This window comes from Suncus etruscus, chromosome 20 (assembly GCF_024139225.1).
Source record: "Suncus etruscus isolate mSunEtr1 chromosome 20, mSunEtr1.pri.cur, whole genome shotgun sequence".
In the NCBI taxonomy this organism is placed as follows: Eukaryota; Metazoa; Chordata; class Mammalia; order Eulipotyphla; family Soricidae; genus Suncus; species Suncus etruscus.
In genome coordinates, this window is record NC_064867.1 from 6710062 (window position 1) to 6724014 (window position 13953).

A 13953-nucleotide genomic window follows, 5' to 3' on the forward strand; every position below is an offset into this window, starting at 1 on the left:
GTGTTTTTGCAATACAGTTTAATATACAGTTCAAGTGGTGTCTTATTGTCTATTAGTTTATATTACAAATGATCTCTGTTCTGTTTTTAATTTTACTTTATTTTATTGTATTGGGCCAGGGATTGAACCCAGGTCTGATACTTTTTTTTTTTTTTTTTTTGGTTTTCGGGCCACACCCAGCCATGCTCAGGGGTTACTCCTGGCTGTCTGCTCAGAAATAGCTCCTGGCAGGTACGGGGGACCATATGGGACACAGGGATTCGAACCTACCACCTTAGGTCCTGGATCAGCTGCTTGCAAGGCAAACGCCGCTGTGCTATTTCTCCGGGCCCAGGTCTGATACATTTAAAGCATACACTTCGGTTTCTGAGCAGCATCTCCGGCCCTCTCCTGATTTTTAAATTGAAATGATCATTATCTGCTTTTTTAGAGAATTTAGTTGATTGAACCTGTTTTATAGAGAGCATTTTTTTTTTTTTTTAATTTTTTGGGTCACACCCAGCAGCGCTCAGGGGTTACCATTGGCTCTATGCTCAGAAATCGCTCCTGGCAGGCTTGGGGGACCATATGGGATGCTGGGATTTGAATCACTGGCCTTCTGCATGCAAGGTAAATGCCCTACCTCCATGCCATCTCTCTGGCCCTGTAGAGAGCATATTGAAAAAGTTAACCTTCAGTTGACATAAATTTATTTTATGGATTAAAATAGCATCTTAGAATGACACTTATTTTTGGTCAGATATTTTCTTTCTATTTGTTATGCTGCTAAATTCTGCCTGTTTCCCTTATATTAATTTTATATCTATCTTTTCAGTAAAACTACCTCAGAGATTTTTCTTGTCTTTCGTATTCTCTTTTTTTTTTCCCTGACTTTTTTGCTGGAGTTGAACCCAAGGCTTCATATATGCAAGACAATGTTCTGCTGCTGAGCCACGTGGCCAGCCCTATTCCCTTTTTTTAAAGTCAATATCCTGTTCAGATTCATTTATTTAATCACTGGGTAGTTACAAAATTCTTTATGGTTGAGTTTCAGTTTTAGAATGTACACCATCCCTTCACCAGTGCACCTTTCCTGCCACCAGTGTTCCCAATTTCCCTATTATTATTTCCCTGCCCCCCCCATTATCCTTATTTGTTTTTTTTTTTTACTCTGTCAGTATCCCATTTAAAAATTTATGGTTAATATTAAAACTTGCTCTGCAAACACTTGTACTTATGTTATTTTCATAAAATATTTGAGTCATTGTTAAAATTAGGAAGTCACATAAAATTATTGCTTAATTTTTATCATAAAAATACTTGTGACTTAGGGCCAGAAAGATGGCTCAAAGGATTGAAGTTCAACTTTTGTTTTTTTTTTTTTTTTTTTTTTTGGTTTTTGGGCCACACCCGGTAACGCTCAGGGGTTACTCCTGGCTATGCGCTCAGAAGTCGCTCCTGGCTTGGGGGACCATATGGGACGCCGGGGGATCGAACCGCGGTCCGTCTCCTAGGCTAGCGCAGGTAAGGCAGGCACCTTACCTCCAGCGCCACCGCCCGGCCCCGAAGTTCAACTTTTGTATGCAAGGCTTTGTATGCAAAAACCCTGAGTTCTTTTCCTGACACTGTATGGTGTCCCATCCCCCCTCCAAAAGAAATATGTGGCTTGTCTTGAAAAGTTGGCCAATTTGAGAGTTCCAATCTTTTTTTTTTTTTTTGGTTTTTGAGTCACACCCGGCGGTGCTCAGGGGTTACTCCTGGCTGTCTGCTCAGAAATAGCTCCTGGCAGGCACGGGGGACCATATGGGACACCGGGATTTGAACCAACCACCTTTGGTCCTGGATCGGCTGCTTGCAAGGCAAACGCCGCTGTGCTATCTCTCTGGGCCCGAGAGTTCCAATCTTATTCCTACATGTAATTATTGACTGATGCTATATTATAGCTGCCCTTTGTCTGGGTCATGAACTTACACAATTCAGAAGTTTCTCCCATCTCCTTTTGATGCCTCATAACTGAGAATACCAGTTATAGTACAGTAAGACAGGCATACTGTGGTGTCTAGACCTGTTTCATTTGGCATTTCCCATGTCTTCCTAACTGAGAGGCTGGCTGTGTTTGTGACCTCTTACCTTTAGTCGCTTCCTATTATTTGCTATCCTCAGTATCTTAAACTTGAGGGCTCTTCTGCTTGTTTCATCTCGTTTATTTTCAAACACAAGGAACAGCCAGCTGGGTCTTGATGCACTATCTGCTCATACTGAGGCAGGAGAAGTATTGGGACCAGAATCTTGCTTTGTTGCTGCCTGGAACATCCTCTTTTCCTGAACTAGCTTCTGTTTTACTCTCCGTGGTGTTCCAGTTCTCTTACCGTGTATGCTCTTTTTCTATCTTTCCATCTTAGTTGCCTTGTTTGTATGTGATCTTTTACCAAGGACTTTCTTCACGCTAGTTCTCAGACTCTGGCTTATTTTATTTCTGCCTTCACTGAACAAGCTATTTTTCTTTTTGAACCTCTTTTCCCCATGAGGCTCCTTTCTCTCTCTTCCATTCCTGGTGCCAGGGAAAGGGTAAATGCTTTCAAAGTCCGTTCAGAACTCAGAGTTCTTGGGGATTCACGTGAGCCCAGCATTGCGAGGGCCTAGTGATGCAGTACTGCAGCAGTGCTGGGGCCACAGGAGTCACTGTAGTGGCGATGGTGTCCTCCCCGGCCACACCAGGCAGTCCTTGAGAGCTGCACTGTGGGGGTGGTTGATGGAACACTGTAGCACTGGGATTCAAACATGAACAGGACGGTGTAGGACATGCACCTCAGTCCTCTGAACTCTCTCCTGCTCCTTTTTATTCGTATTAAAGAAAATTTCTTCAGATTTTAACGTTGCTCTACGCTTAGAAATCACTCCTGGCAGGCTTGGGCAACCATACGGGATGCCGGGATTCCAACCATCGTCCTTCTGCTTGCAAGGCAAATGCCCTACCTCCATGCTATCTCTCCGGCCCTAACCTATGATTCTTTTTTTTTTTTTTTTTTTTTGGTTTTTGGATCACATCCAGCAGTGTCAGGGGTTACTCCTGGCTCTACGCTCAGAAATTGCTCCTGGCAGGCTCAGGGAACCATATGGGATGCCGGGATTTGAACCACTGTCCTTCTGATGCAAGGCAAATGCCTTACCTCCATGCTATTTCTCCAGACCTTTAACCCATGATTCTTATACCCTTCAATACATTCAGTTGCTTTGTTTTTCTAGTGCTTTTCATATTTCTCATGTATCACACTTTCTTACATGGGCCGTCTTTTAAATCTACGAATCATAAATTTTTCTGGTTATCTTTGTGCATTTGCTATTTGCTATTCTGCTTTTACATTGACTCATAAGTGTTCATCTCATTATTGAAAGAGTCAGTTCAGTATAATAGAAAACATTCAACAAAACATTAACTGAATTTCTATGTTTTATCTGCTGAGCTTATATGCCTGCATGATAAATTATCCTCATTTTCTGCTTTGCTTAATTCTTTAAAATGGGCAGTATTTTTATATAATTTAATTTTTTTTTTCATCTGAAGAGGAACAGGAGAATCTCTATGTATTTTTTGATAAAGGTAAATCACTAGACCAAGAGTCTCACAGTTGATTCTCTGGTTTCACCTGTAGATTTTAGCTGGGCTGGAGAGATAGCATGAAGGTAGGGTATTTTGCCTTGCATGCAAAAGGATGGTGGTGAATCCCAGCATTCCATATTCCCCCCAAGCCTGCCAGGAGTGATTACTGAGTCAGGAGTAGTAACCCCTAAGTGCTGCTGGTGTGGCCCAAAAACAAACAAAAAAGATTTTAGCCACATCACTTTAGGAGTCTTTCTGTAAATAAAGAGAAGCACTTGAATCAAATTATATGTTTAAGTTTTTGTTTCTAATAATGTAATTCTAGAAATATATAACTCACGATATATTTTATTTTGGTTTATTTAGGCTACTAACTAGCACCATGGATATTTTCCATCATTCTATACGAATTGAAATGATGTTTTAGCAAAATTGAGATTCATTTTTATATTTTTGGGGTTTTGTTTTATTTGATGTGTGTTTTTTGTCTTTTTTTTTTTTGTCCACATGTAGCTTACCTCTTGGCTCTGTGCTCTGGGGACCACTCCTGACTGAGTGCGGGGAACTGTATATGGTACCTGGGAAAACCACTTATCCCTGAATTATCTCTCCTGCCCCAAATGGAGATTTATTGTTTTAGTCAGAGTTTTAGGGGCTGGAGCGATAGAACAGTGGCAGGGTTGCACACGTCCAACCAGGGACCGACCCCGGTTCGATTCCCCGCATTCCATAGGGTCCCCAAGCCTGCCAGGAGTGATTTCTAAGTGCAGAGCCAGGAGTAACTTCTGAGCGCTGTTGGATGTGGCCCACTCCCCCCCTCCCGAAAAATTTTAAAAAGAATATAGGTCAGATTATATTTTCCAAAGTGAATGATACTATCACCTGAAGTATCCAGGGAGTGATAATAGCATCTTGTAAAGCTGGGGACCAGTTTTCAGTTGCTTAAGGAAGATTTTCAGGGAGAACACTGAGTGAAAATGGGGCAGTAGGCCAAGTAAGTTTAGGACTCTTTGAGTTAATGTACTCCCCCCACCCCAGTTTTTGACTACACTTGGCCATGCTCATGTGTTACTCCTAGCTTTGTGCTCAGAAATCAATTCTGGCAGGTCTAGAGGCCATATGGGGTGCTGGGGATAGAATCTGGGTCAGCCACATGTATGATAAACATCTTGTGCTCTGTGCTCCGTGCTCTGCTCCTTTTATCATTATTATTTTTAATTATTGTTTAAATTTAGTCCAATCTCTTTACCAGAGTCCACTTACCTCTACCAATGTCCTACCTCCCTTCATATTCTCCTGTTTTCTCCCTACCTGCCAGTCTGCTTTTATGAGAGGCACTTTTTTGTTTTCTTTTGTTTTTGGGCCACACCTGGTGATGCTCAGGGATTACTCCTGGCTATGCACTCAGAAATTGCTCCTGGCTTGGGGGACCATATAGGACGCTGGGGGATCAAACAGTGGTCCATCCTAGGTTAGTGTGTGCAAGGCAAATGTCCTACCGCTTGTGCCACCACTCTGGCCCTGAGAGGCACTTTTTTAAAAAAATTTTTATTGTGGTCAAAGTGAATTAACAAATCTTTCACAGTAATATTTAAGGCACATAGTGACAATGAGTGAGGGGCATTCCCACCACCAGTGTTGTCATCCCTCCACCCCTGTTCCCAGCATGCATCTCACATCTCCTTCCTTTACCCCCTGTAATGCTAGTGCAACTGTTCCCCACTTGTACAGCTTGTTGTAGATTGGGTTTCAATTCTGTTGTCATTGGGTTTGGATTTGGTATTCAAGTCTGATCATTTTTTATTTCTACCAAATGAACATACAGCTGTCTGGTCTTGGTACCATCCATTTCCCCTCAAATTATGAGGCTGATCAAGGTGATTTCAGTAATGTGGTTCTATTGGAAATATAAGAAAAGATATGGGAGAAGAAAAGAAGGAGGAGTTCGTCTAGGTGTTATAAATATCCATTTAGCAGAAGAAAGGGAAAAAGGAAGAAAAAGGTAACCAAACAAAAACAAAAACAAACAATAAGGGAGTAACAACAAAAGGACAAAAAGAATAAAAAAAAAAGAATAAACCAAAACCAAAACCATCAGCTACGAAAAAAATAAATAACAGACCAACAACTTTTTAACAGGTGGTGGTTGTTGTTGTTGTTGTTGTTGTTGTTGTTGTTCTTCTTCTTCTTCTTCTTCTCCTTCTTCTTCTCCTTCTCCTTCTCCTCCTCCTCCTCCTCCTCTTCTCCTTCTCTTCTTCTTCTTTCTTTTCTTCTTCTTCTTCTCTTCTTCTTCTTCTTCTCCTTCTTCTTCTTTCTTCTTCTTCTTCTTCTTCTCTTCTTCTTCTCCTCCTCCTCCTCCTCTTCCTCCTTCTTCTTCCTCTTCCTCTTCCTCTTCCTCTTCCCCTTCCTCCTTCTTCCTCCTTCCTCCTCCTCCTCCTCCTCCTCTTCTCCTTCTCTTCTTCTTCTTCTTCTTCTTCTTCTTCTTCTTCTTCTTCTTCTTCTTCTTCTTCTTCTTCTTCTTCTTCTTCTTCTCCTCCTCCTCCTTCTCCTCCTCCTCCTCCTCCTTCTCCTTCTCCTCCTCCTCCTCCTTCTTCTCCTTCTCCTTCCTTCTTTCCTTCCTTCCTCCTTCCCTCCCTCTCTCCCTCCCTCCCTCTCTCCCTTCTTCCTCCTCCCTCCTTCCTTCTTCCTTCTTCTTCCTCCTCCCTCCTTCCTTCTTCCTTCTTCTTCCTCCTCCCTCCTTCCTTCTTCTTCTCCTCCTCCTCCTCCTTCTCCTTCTTCTTCCTTCTCCTCCTCCTCCTTCTTCCTTTTCTTCCTTCCTTCTTTCTTCTTTTCTTCTTCCTCCTCCTCCCCCTCCTCCTTATTTTTTTTTTTTTTTTTTGCATAGGCACAGCAAATATTGGGGAAATTAGAATGGGAATTTCCTTGGCCCAAGAGATACAGGGTTTCTCTGCCCTTGAAGCATAGTCATGGGAAGAACTACAGGCTCCATACTCACTCATTTACACACCTCAAGGTCTTTATATGGTGCCCGGAAACTTTCCACTCAGATGTGAGAGAGGCACTTTTTTTATCCCCAGTTTTTGTATTTGGTTTACTGTACTATTACCACTAGGGTGTTTATTATTATTTGTTTTGCTTTCTTTTGTCTTTGTTCTTTTTTTTTGCCACACCCAACAGTGCTCAGGACTTACTTCTGGCTTAGATAACACTCTTGGCTAGCCAGGAGACTATAAGAGAATGCTGAGAATTGAACCTCGGTGCCACATGCAAGGCAGATACGTACCCGCTGTACTATTTTTCTCCGACCCTTAATAATAATGTAGTTTACATTATTCAGAAAATTATTTGTGATCACATATACTTTGGAAATAAAAGTTTCTAGACAAAAGATATATGGCTACATTTTATATTATTCACCAGTCATGGTTTTATAAACTATAATAAAGGAGCTCATATTTTACAACTCTTGAAGTTTTAGTACAGAATATAGAATATTAGAAGTTTTGCGTGTTTTTAAAATTGTATGCGGGCCCGGAGAGATAGCACAGCAGCGTTTGCCTTGCAAGCAGCCAATCCAGGACCAAAGGTGGTTGGTTCGAATCCCGGTGTTCCATATGGTCCCCCATGCCTGCCAATATAGAAATATGTCTAGATGGTCATGCTCTACAAAACAGCAAAACAATTATCTCAAAAATCATAACAGGGATTACATTTGGCAGGAAGGTTATATGGCACCAGGAAATGCAGAAAAGATACAAGGAACCAGCAAAGTTCTAGTCTTTGACCTAGGCATACACAGATGTTTATTTCATAATTACTCTTTACATTGTCCATATTTGATATGCATTCTCCTGTCTGGGATTGACTGAAATAAAGGTCCCCAGACTTGAGATTGAGGTCTATCTTTACTGTGTTTAAATTTTATACTATTCTCTGAAAGGAAGCAGAAAAAAATGTTAAAGAATTCTTTCTTAGAGTTTTTCATTAATAAGGTTTTTGCAGCACTACAGAGGCAACTCAGAATGCAAGTTCAAATTCCAGTACCGTGTGGGGTAGCCCTAGAAGCCTCTGACTACCCCCAGGCTGGTCCTGGTGGTCCCCAACAAGAAAAGGTCTGAGTAGCTCCTCATCCTCAGACCCTCAAACTAACTGTCTGACTAATTATCAGCTAGCTGGACAGGCCCCAAGTCCACTTACTACTGAAACATCCACTCAGACAATAAAAATAAATAATAAATATATAGTCCCCAGAGAAATAAGTACAGCCCGGAGGGTATTTATTTGACTGCTCACAGCTAACCCTAGATTTGATCCCTGGCATCTTCTGTGCGCTGAGCCCACCAGGAGTAATTCCTGAGTGTAGAGCAAGGAGTATCCCCAGATACCAGGCTGGGAGTGACTCCAGAACAAATTAAATAAAATTAAAAATAATAAAAAGTTTTGCAACTAAAATTCAGTTTCATCAAAAAAATCATATCTATTGAGGGGTAAACTAAAGAGAGCACGGATTCTAAAGTCAGCATTAATGAGCCAAAATATAGTCAAATTTATCACTCTATGATAGCTTAAATTATTTCTAATAACTTGTGGGTATTCACAGGGCACTTGACCACACTGTTGAATCTCTCTATTTCCCCAACCTGCAAATGTCTGTAGCAATATGAGCCTCAAAGATTACTGAAAATTGAATGATAATCAAGCAACTCAGCAAGTGAAAGGAGCATGGCAAAGCAGTTCTCTGTCATTTAAAACCTACTAGTGCGTTTGCCTTAGACACAGAAGGAGGGTGGTTCTGTGGTTCGAATCCCGGCATCCCATATGGTCCCCCGAGCCTCCCAGGAGTGATTTCTGAGCTCAGAGCTAGGAGTAACCCCTGAGCACTGCCTGCCGGGTGTGACCCAAGAACCAACATAGCTTTACAAGTTCAAAACCAAAGTTAGTCCTACTTTTGTGTCACTTTTGTATAGCTTTATAGCCATAACCTTCCTTTTCCTACATCAAAAGAGGCAGAGGAATAGTTTAAACAAGAGGAGGAGCAATAAGTTAGACAAAAAAAGGAATCTGGAGCCAGAGGTGTACAGAGGCAAGGTATTTACTTTGAGTGCAGTCCACCCCAGTTAAACCCCTTGTACTCTGGTCCCCTGAGCACCAATAGTGACCCCTGAGCACAGAGCCAGGAGTAAGCCTGAATAGCACTGGTTGTCAATCAAATCACAACAAATTCCTGTGTTTTTTACACATATATTTAAATATACATGTAACTTACTGCCAAGTTCGTCTACCATGTAATATTATCATCAGTGTAACAGTGAAAATAGATAAATAATGAAAAACATAAAGAAAAAAAAGAAATACATTTCTTTTGGTTTTTTGTTTTCATTTACTTTTGGGACCACACCAAGTGATCACAGGGGTCAATCCTGACCCTAGATTCAAAAAACATATATAGTTATTATAATTTGTCATACTAGGTTTTCTTTTTAAGTTTGAATATCAGTTATTTTTTATTGGGCTCATGAGTAAAGACCTTCAAATAATGCGCTCGTCTTACAAATTTTTATAGAAAGAATCGTAATTTTGTAAAACATAGCTTATGATGAAGTAAATATTTACTCTTTTTCCCTTTTCTTTTTTCTAGTTATCGTAGCTTTAATAGACAGAATGGGAGATGCCAAAGACAAGGTTCGAGATGAAGCTCAGACTCTAATACTGAAATTAATGGATCAAGTAGCACCACCAATGGTAGGCCCATATTTTAAAATTCAGGTTTTTGCTAATCAATGATGATCTTTCAGGATAGATGAAAATAACGGGGGACATTAAAGTTTCTATTTTCTTTACTTGTTAACATTATGGCAGCCTCCTCAGCCATGCTTGGGAGCTTACTGGCCATTCATTGAGATAGTAGGCCTGCTGGGTCTAAACCTGATGGCTCATGCTTGCAGTTGCATTGCTACCTTTGTCCTGGTGGGGCAGAGGATGCTACCAGGGCAACAGTCTGGGCTGGTGCAGTACCAGGCATCAAATTTGGGAACTCAGGCTTGCCAGGCATGTACTCTAACCCTTTGAACTGTCTCTCTGGTCTGAAAAAATTTTAATTTTAAACAAATCTAAAGCAAATTAAATCTAATGCCTGAAAGTTGACATTTAAGATACATTTAACATAACTTGTCAATTGTTTTTCTCCTTTTCAAATCCTCAGTAATTTTGCATGCAATTAACCATGGCCCTCAACACAGTACATATGAACTAACATTGAGCACCAAAAGGCTTAAATCATAGATATTTTTTTTGGTAACTCCATCTTTTATAAACCATCAAACTTCTTTTCTTTAAGTTCTTTTTTAAAAAAAATTATTGTAGCATCATAATTTACCAAGTTGTTCAAAATACTTTTTTTTTTCAGGCATTAAATATTCAAATACCAGTCTCACTTTCTCTCCATCAGTGTAAATCTTCCCTCCACTAGTGTCCTCAGTTTTCTGCCCACTATCCCAGCATATTACTTCATATTGTTTGTTGCAACACAAAGACCAATGGAACTCTCAAAATTTAGATCACTGAAGGTTGATTTGAAATACTTATTTTTATTCTCAATGGTGTTATTAAAGTCATATCAAAGGATTTACTGGGCTGTTGTTGGTGCTAGTGGGAGCCTTCTGTGTTACTGAGGCCCATTTTCAGGCTCACAGAGCTTGATGGTCCTCTCTGCAACTTTCCCAGCAGCTTGGCTGTGATCATAGCGAACTGAAACTATGAATGAGTTTGAGCTGTCATGGCCGCACATTCTTGAATAGATTATCAGGGACAAATTTGGTGGCTTGGTAGTTCAATAAGGTTAAATAGATTGTGGAGCTGGGTTGTTTCCATGTGAGGGGGTCAGGTATGGCTATGGCATGCTGTCACTTAAGTCAGAAAGGGGAATCTGCCCATTCAATCTGCCCAATCCAATAAAGCTCCAGAGTTGGTGGCCATCATTCCTCTCCCCCCATTATTTTGGCTTTGGGGCCACACCCAGCAATGCTTAGGCCTTACTCCTGGCTCTGTACTCAGGAATCACTTGTGGTAGGATTGGGGGAACCCTATGGGATCCTGCAGATTGAACCCAGTTTAAGTCATAGATTTAAGTGATAGGAAACTTTTTTTTTTTTTTTTTTTTGGTCACACCCGGCAGTGCTCAAGGGTTACTCCTGGCTCCACACTCAGAAATAACTCCTGGCAGGCTCGGGGGACCATATGGGACGCTGGGATTCGAACTGACGACCTTCTGCATGAAAGGCAAACGCCTTACCTCCATGCTATCTCTCCGGCCCCAAGTGATAAGAAACTTAAGTGAGCTGACACTTAAATGATATGATTTTTTTTTAGAACTTCTTGTTTCCTTTCCTAGCAAATTATACATTGTTCAAGGAAAGCTTATTTTGAGAATTACTATAGTAATTGAAAATGATGCATTTTCATAACTTTTATTAAACAGGAAGAAATTTTTCTAATAATAATAAATTTTTACTGTTATATAGGGCATAATATTTTACAACAGCATCAAGGGTCTTTCCCCCCTCCCCCTTTTCTTGTGACTGTTAGTCAGTCACACTGGACTTGGTGCTGCTGGGGCCATGCATACCAGTGTCTTATATGCAAAGCATGTTTCCCCCATTGAGCTCTCATCCCATTCAATAATGACGATAGTAGAAAAAAAGCTTGCCCTTGTGCTTTTTTGGTAAGACAGTAAAAATAAATAGACATGTAGGGCTGGAGATTTGGCTCAAGTGTTACAGCACAGGCCTGGTACTTAAGCCAGAGACCCTGTGGCTTTTCATATGTATACATTTAAACAAATTTTAAGAGAGTAGCTCTTGTTATGTGGAAAAAGCAGTAATTTACAGTGTACACAATTGATCTTACATGTTGTCAGTTATAAATTTAAAGTTTTGCATTTTTTTTACAAGTTCAAAGAATATTAAATTTAAAATAATTATTTTCCAGATAGTGTATATTAGAATTAAATTCTTTTTACTATTTTGGTGCATATTGTTCAATATTTGTTTATTCAAATTTTAACTTGTGTTTGATGTATACTATTAAAGGATTAAAGGTAACATTTATATATTTATATATGTGAATATAAAAAGAAATATTTATATAGCATAGAGGTCCTGGGATGATGTTGCTGAGTAAGGTAACTTGTTTGAATTACTAATTTGAAATACTTATTGGTAAACTTCCAAGTTACCTTCCAGGTAGCTTGACAGAATATAGTGTCCAGATGGAATATCAAATCCGAATCTGGGGCACAGTGACATGGCCAGGGAGTAGGAGAGAGACTGTGAGTGTACATGATTCATGACTTTTGTAAATGTTACAGGTTCACTTGCAATTATGAGAACAAAACTTGTATTAGTTAAAAATAAAATGAGTTGTTCATATAGGCTTCAGTATTTGCATCTTGTATTAAAAGGAGAAAATCCTGAACTACACAAATATTTTTTACAAACACGTGACAAGTAGTTGCTAGGCAACATTGGGCCTTTTAAATGCTTACTGGGTTAAGTGTACTTAGAATGGTAGCATTGTTGTTGAATGTTTCTGAAGCCTAGAAGAGGTTTGTGTCCTTGGGAGTTCTAAGACTTTTTACGTACTGGACATAGTTTTTCAGAGAATAATAGAAATTTAAAGCAAAACTTTTTTTAAAATCTGGAAAAATGATTACGATATTAAAATGGGTAAAAACATCAGTAGAAACTTTACTTAGAACAACTTGTAAGAAGCAAATACTTTGTTGTGAAAATTCAGTTAACAGTATGGTTGGTAGTAAAGTTAGGAAGCTATAAAAGATTATAACAAATGAGTAACTTACATTTTTGTTCTGCATGTTTACTTTTCTTTTAAATAGTACATTTGGGAACAGTTGGCTTCTGGTTTTAAGCACAAGAATTTTCGATCTCGAGAAGGCATGTGTCTGTGCCTTATTGAAACCTTAAACATGTAAGTGTCATGACCACTGAAAACTGTCTTTTATTATTCAAATTTTCTTAAAAAATATTCATTGCAAAAGTTCAAGAAAAGCTATGGAAATCACAAAAATTGTCTTGTGTTACTCAGTTTTTCTAAGGAAAATATTTCATAAATGTCAAGAAAAACCTAGGGAATTAAAACATTTAAATAGTTGTTAGGTGACATCTGGTATAAAAGATTATATACGATAACTTTATTGTATTTGAGTGCATGTTATCTTTTGTTATTTTAAACTGTTAAAAGAAATAACTTTCTCATGTTTTTTCTTGGTATGTTAATAATTGTCACCCACAACAGATGGTTGTATAGCGCAAGGCATCTAGATAACTTAGTATATATATATTTTTTTCTGTATCCAGTTTAGAATTAATTCTGAGTCAGTGGTATTTCCGATAGCTTTTTCTCTGTCTGTTTTGCATTGACTCTAGGCATTCTGACATGTGGGTGACTCTTACAATTACAGACTGAGCAAGGGAATCTAAATGCGATATGCAGAATGCTGAGCATTTGCTACCACAGAGCGCAGGCGTTCCTTCTGCAGGAATTTGTAAATTGGGGTCTTTGTTCTCTTTCTGAATTATTTTTTCATGTTCTATGAAACAGGATATGTTATAGCTTTGAACTTTTCCTGTAGTGTTATTTCCTCTTCTCTAACTATTCCTTCATTTTATTTTCCTTTACTCCTCTTTGGCCCTTTCTGCCATCTAGAGCTTGTAAGTGCATCCAGTTTGCACAACTTTCATGGTTTTTGGTTAGCCTGTCATTTATTTTCAACCCATGACCTCATCAAAATATTAATATCTTAAATACATTTGATTACTTAACTTATTGGAATACACATTTATTTTGATACTGAGTCTAAGAGAGGACTATTTTAAAACAAATGAAAAAGCCTCCAAATTTCTTGAATGGCTGATAGGTGGCTAGGTTTAAGAGTGCCATTGGTTGAACATTTTGCTCTCTGTTAGCTCTCTGTTGGCAGTTCTCATTGTCAGTCATGGTTATTCGATTTGATGTATTTCATATTTAGAATGAATTATTGTTTGTGTCTCATTATCCATGTTTTAATGATTCATGTTCATGTTTTCCATCATATGTATCCGATTGAATATATTTTAAAAATCATGAGGTTATTATTTTGTTTTCACTGTTTGATTAAAATCGAATTCTCTATTTTTTCCCCCCAAATTATATTCAGTTTTGGGGCTCAACCACTAGTCCTCAGCAAGTTGGTACCACATTTGTGTGTCCTATTTGGAGATTCCAATAGCCAGGTAAAAATTTTCTTACATGTAAGCACTGATTACTCTTGATTATATTTTTTAAAGCGTTCTTATGTTTTAAAGGAAGAGAGGGGT

General features: G+C 39.0%; 1 protein-coding gene across 5 annotated transcripts in view; it reads left to right on the top strand.

Annotated features, from left to right (window-relative positions):
- Positions 1-9226: 9226 nt before the first annotated feature.
- CLASP2 (cytoplasmic linker associated protein 2) overlaps positions 9227-13953 on the top strand; it is a 178589-nt gene continuing 173862 nt past the window's right edge. For all 5 annotated transcript variants that reach the window (XM_049766378.1, XM_049766379.1, XM_049766380.1 and 2 more), the window contains exons 1-3: positions 9227-9322; positions 12474-12565; positions 13794-13869. In XM_049766378.1, the coding sequence (XP_049622335.1) occupies positions 9242-9322; positions 12474-12565; positions 13794-13869 (249 nt within the window). In that variant the 5' untranslated portion in view covers positions 9227-9241. The remainder of the gene's footprint in view (positions 9323-12473; positions 12566-13793; positions 13870-13953) is intronic.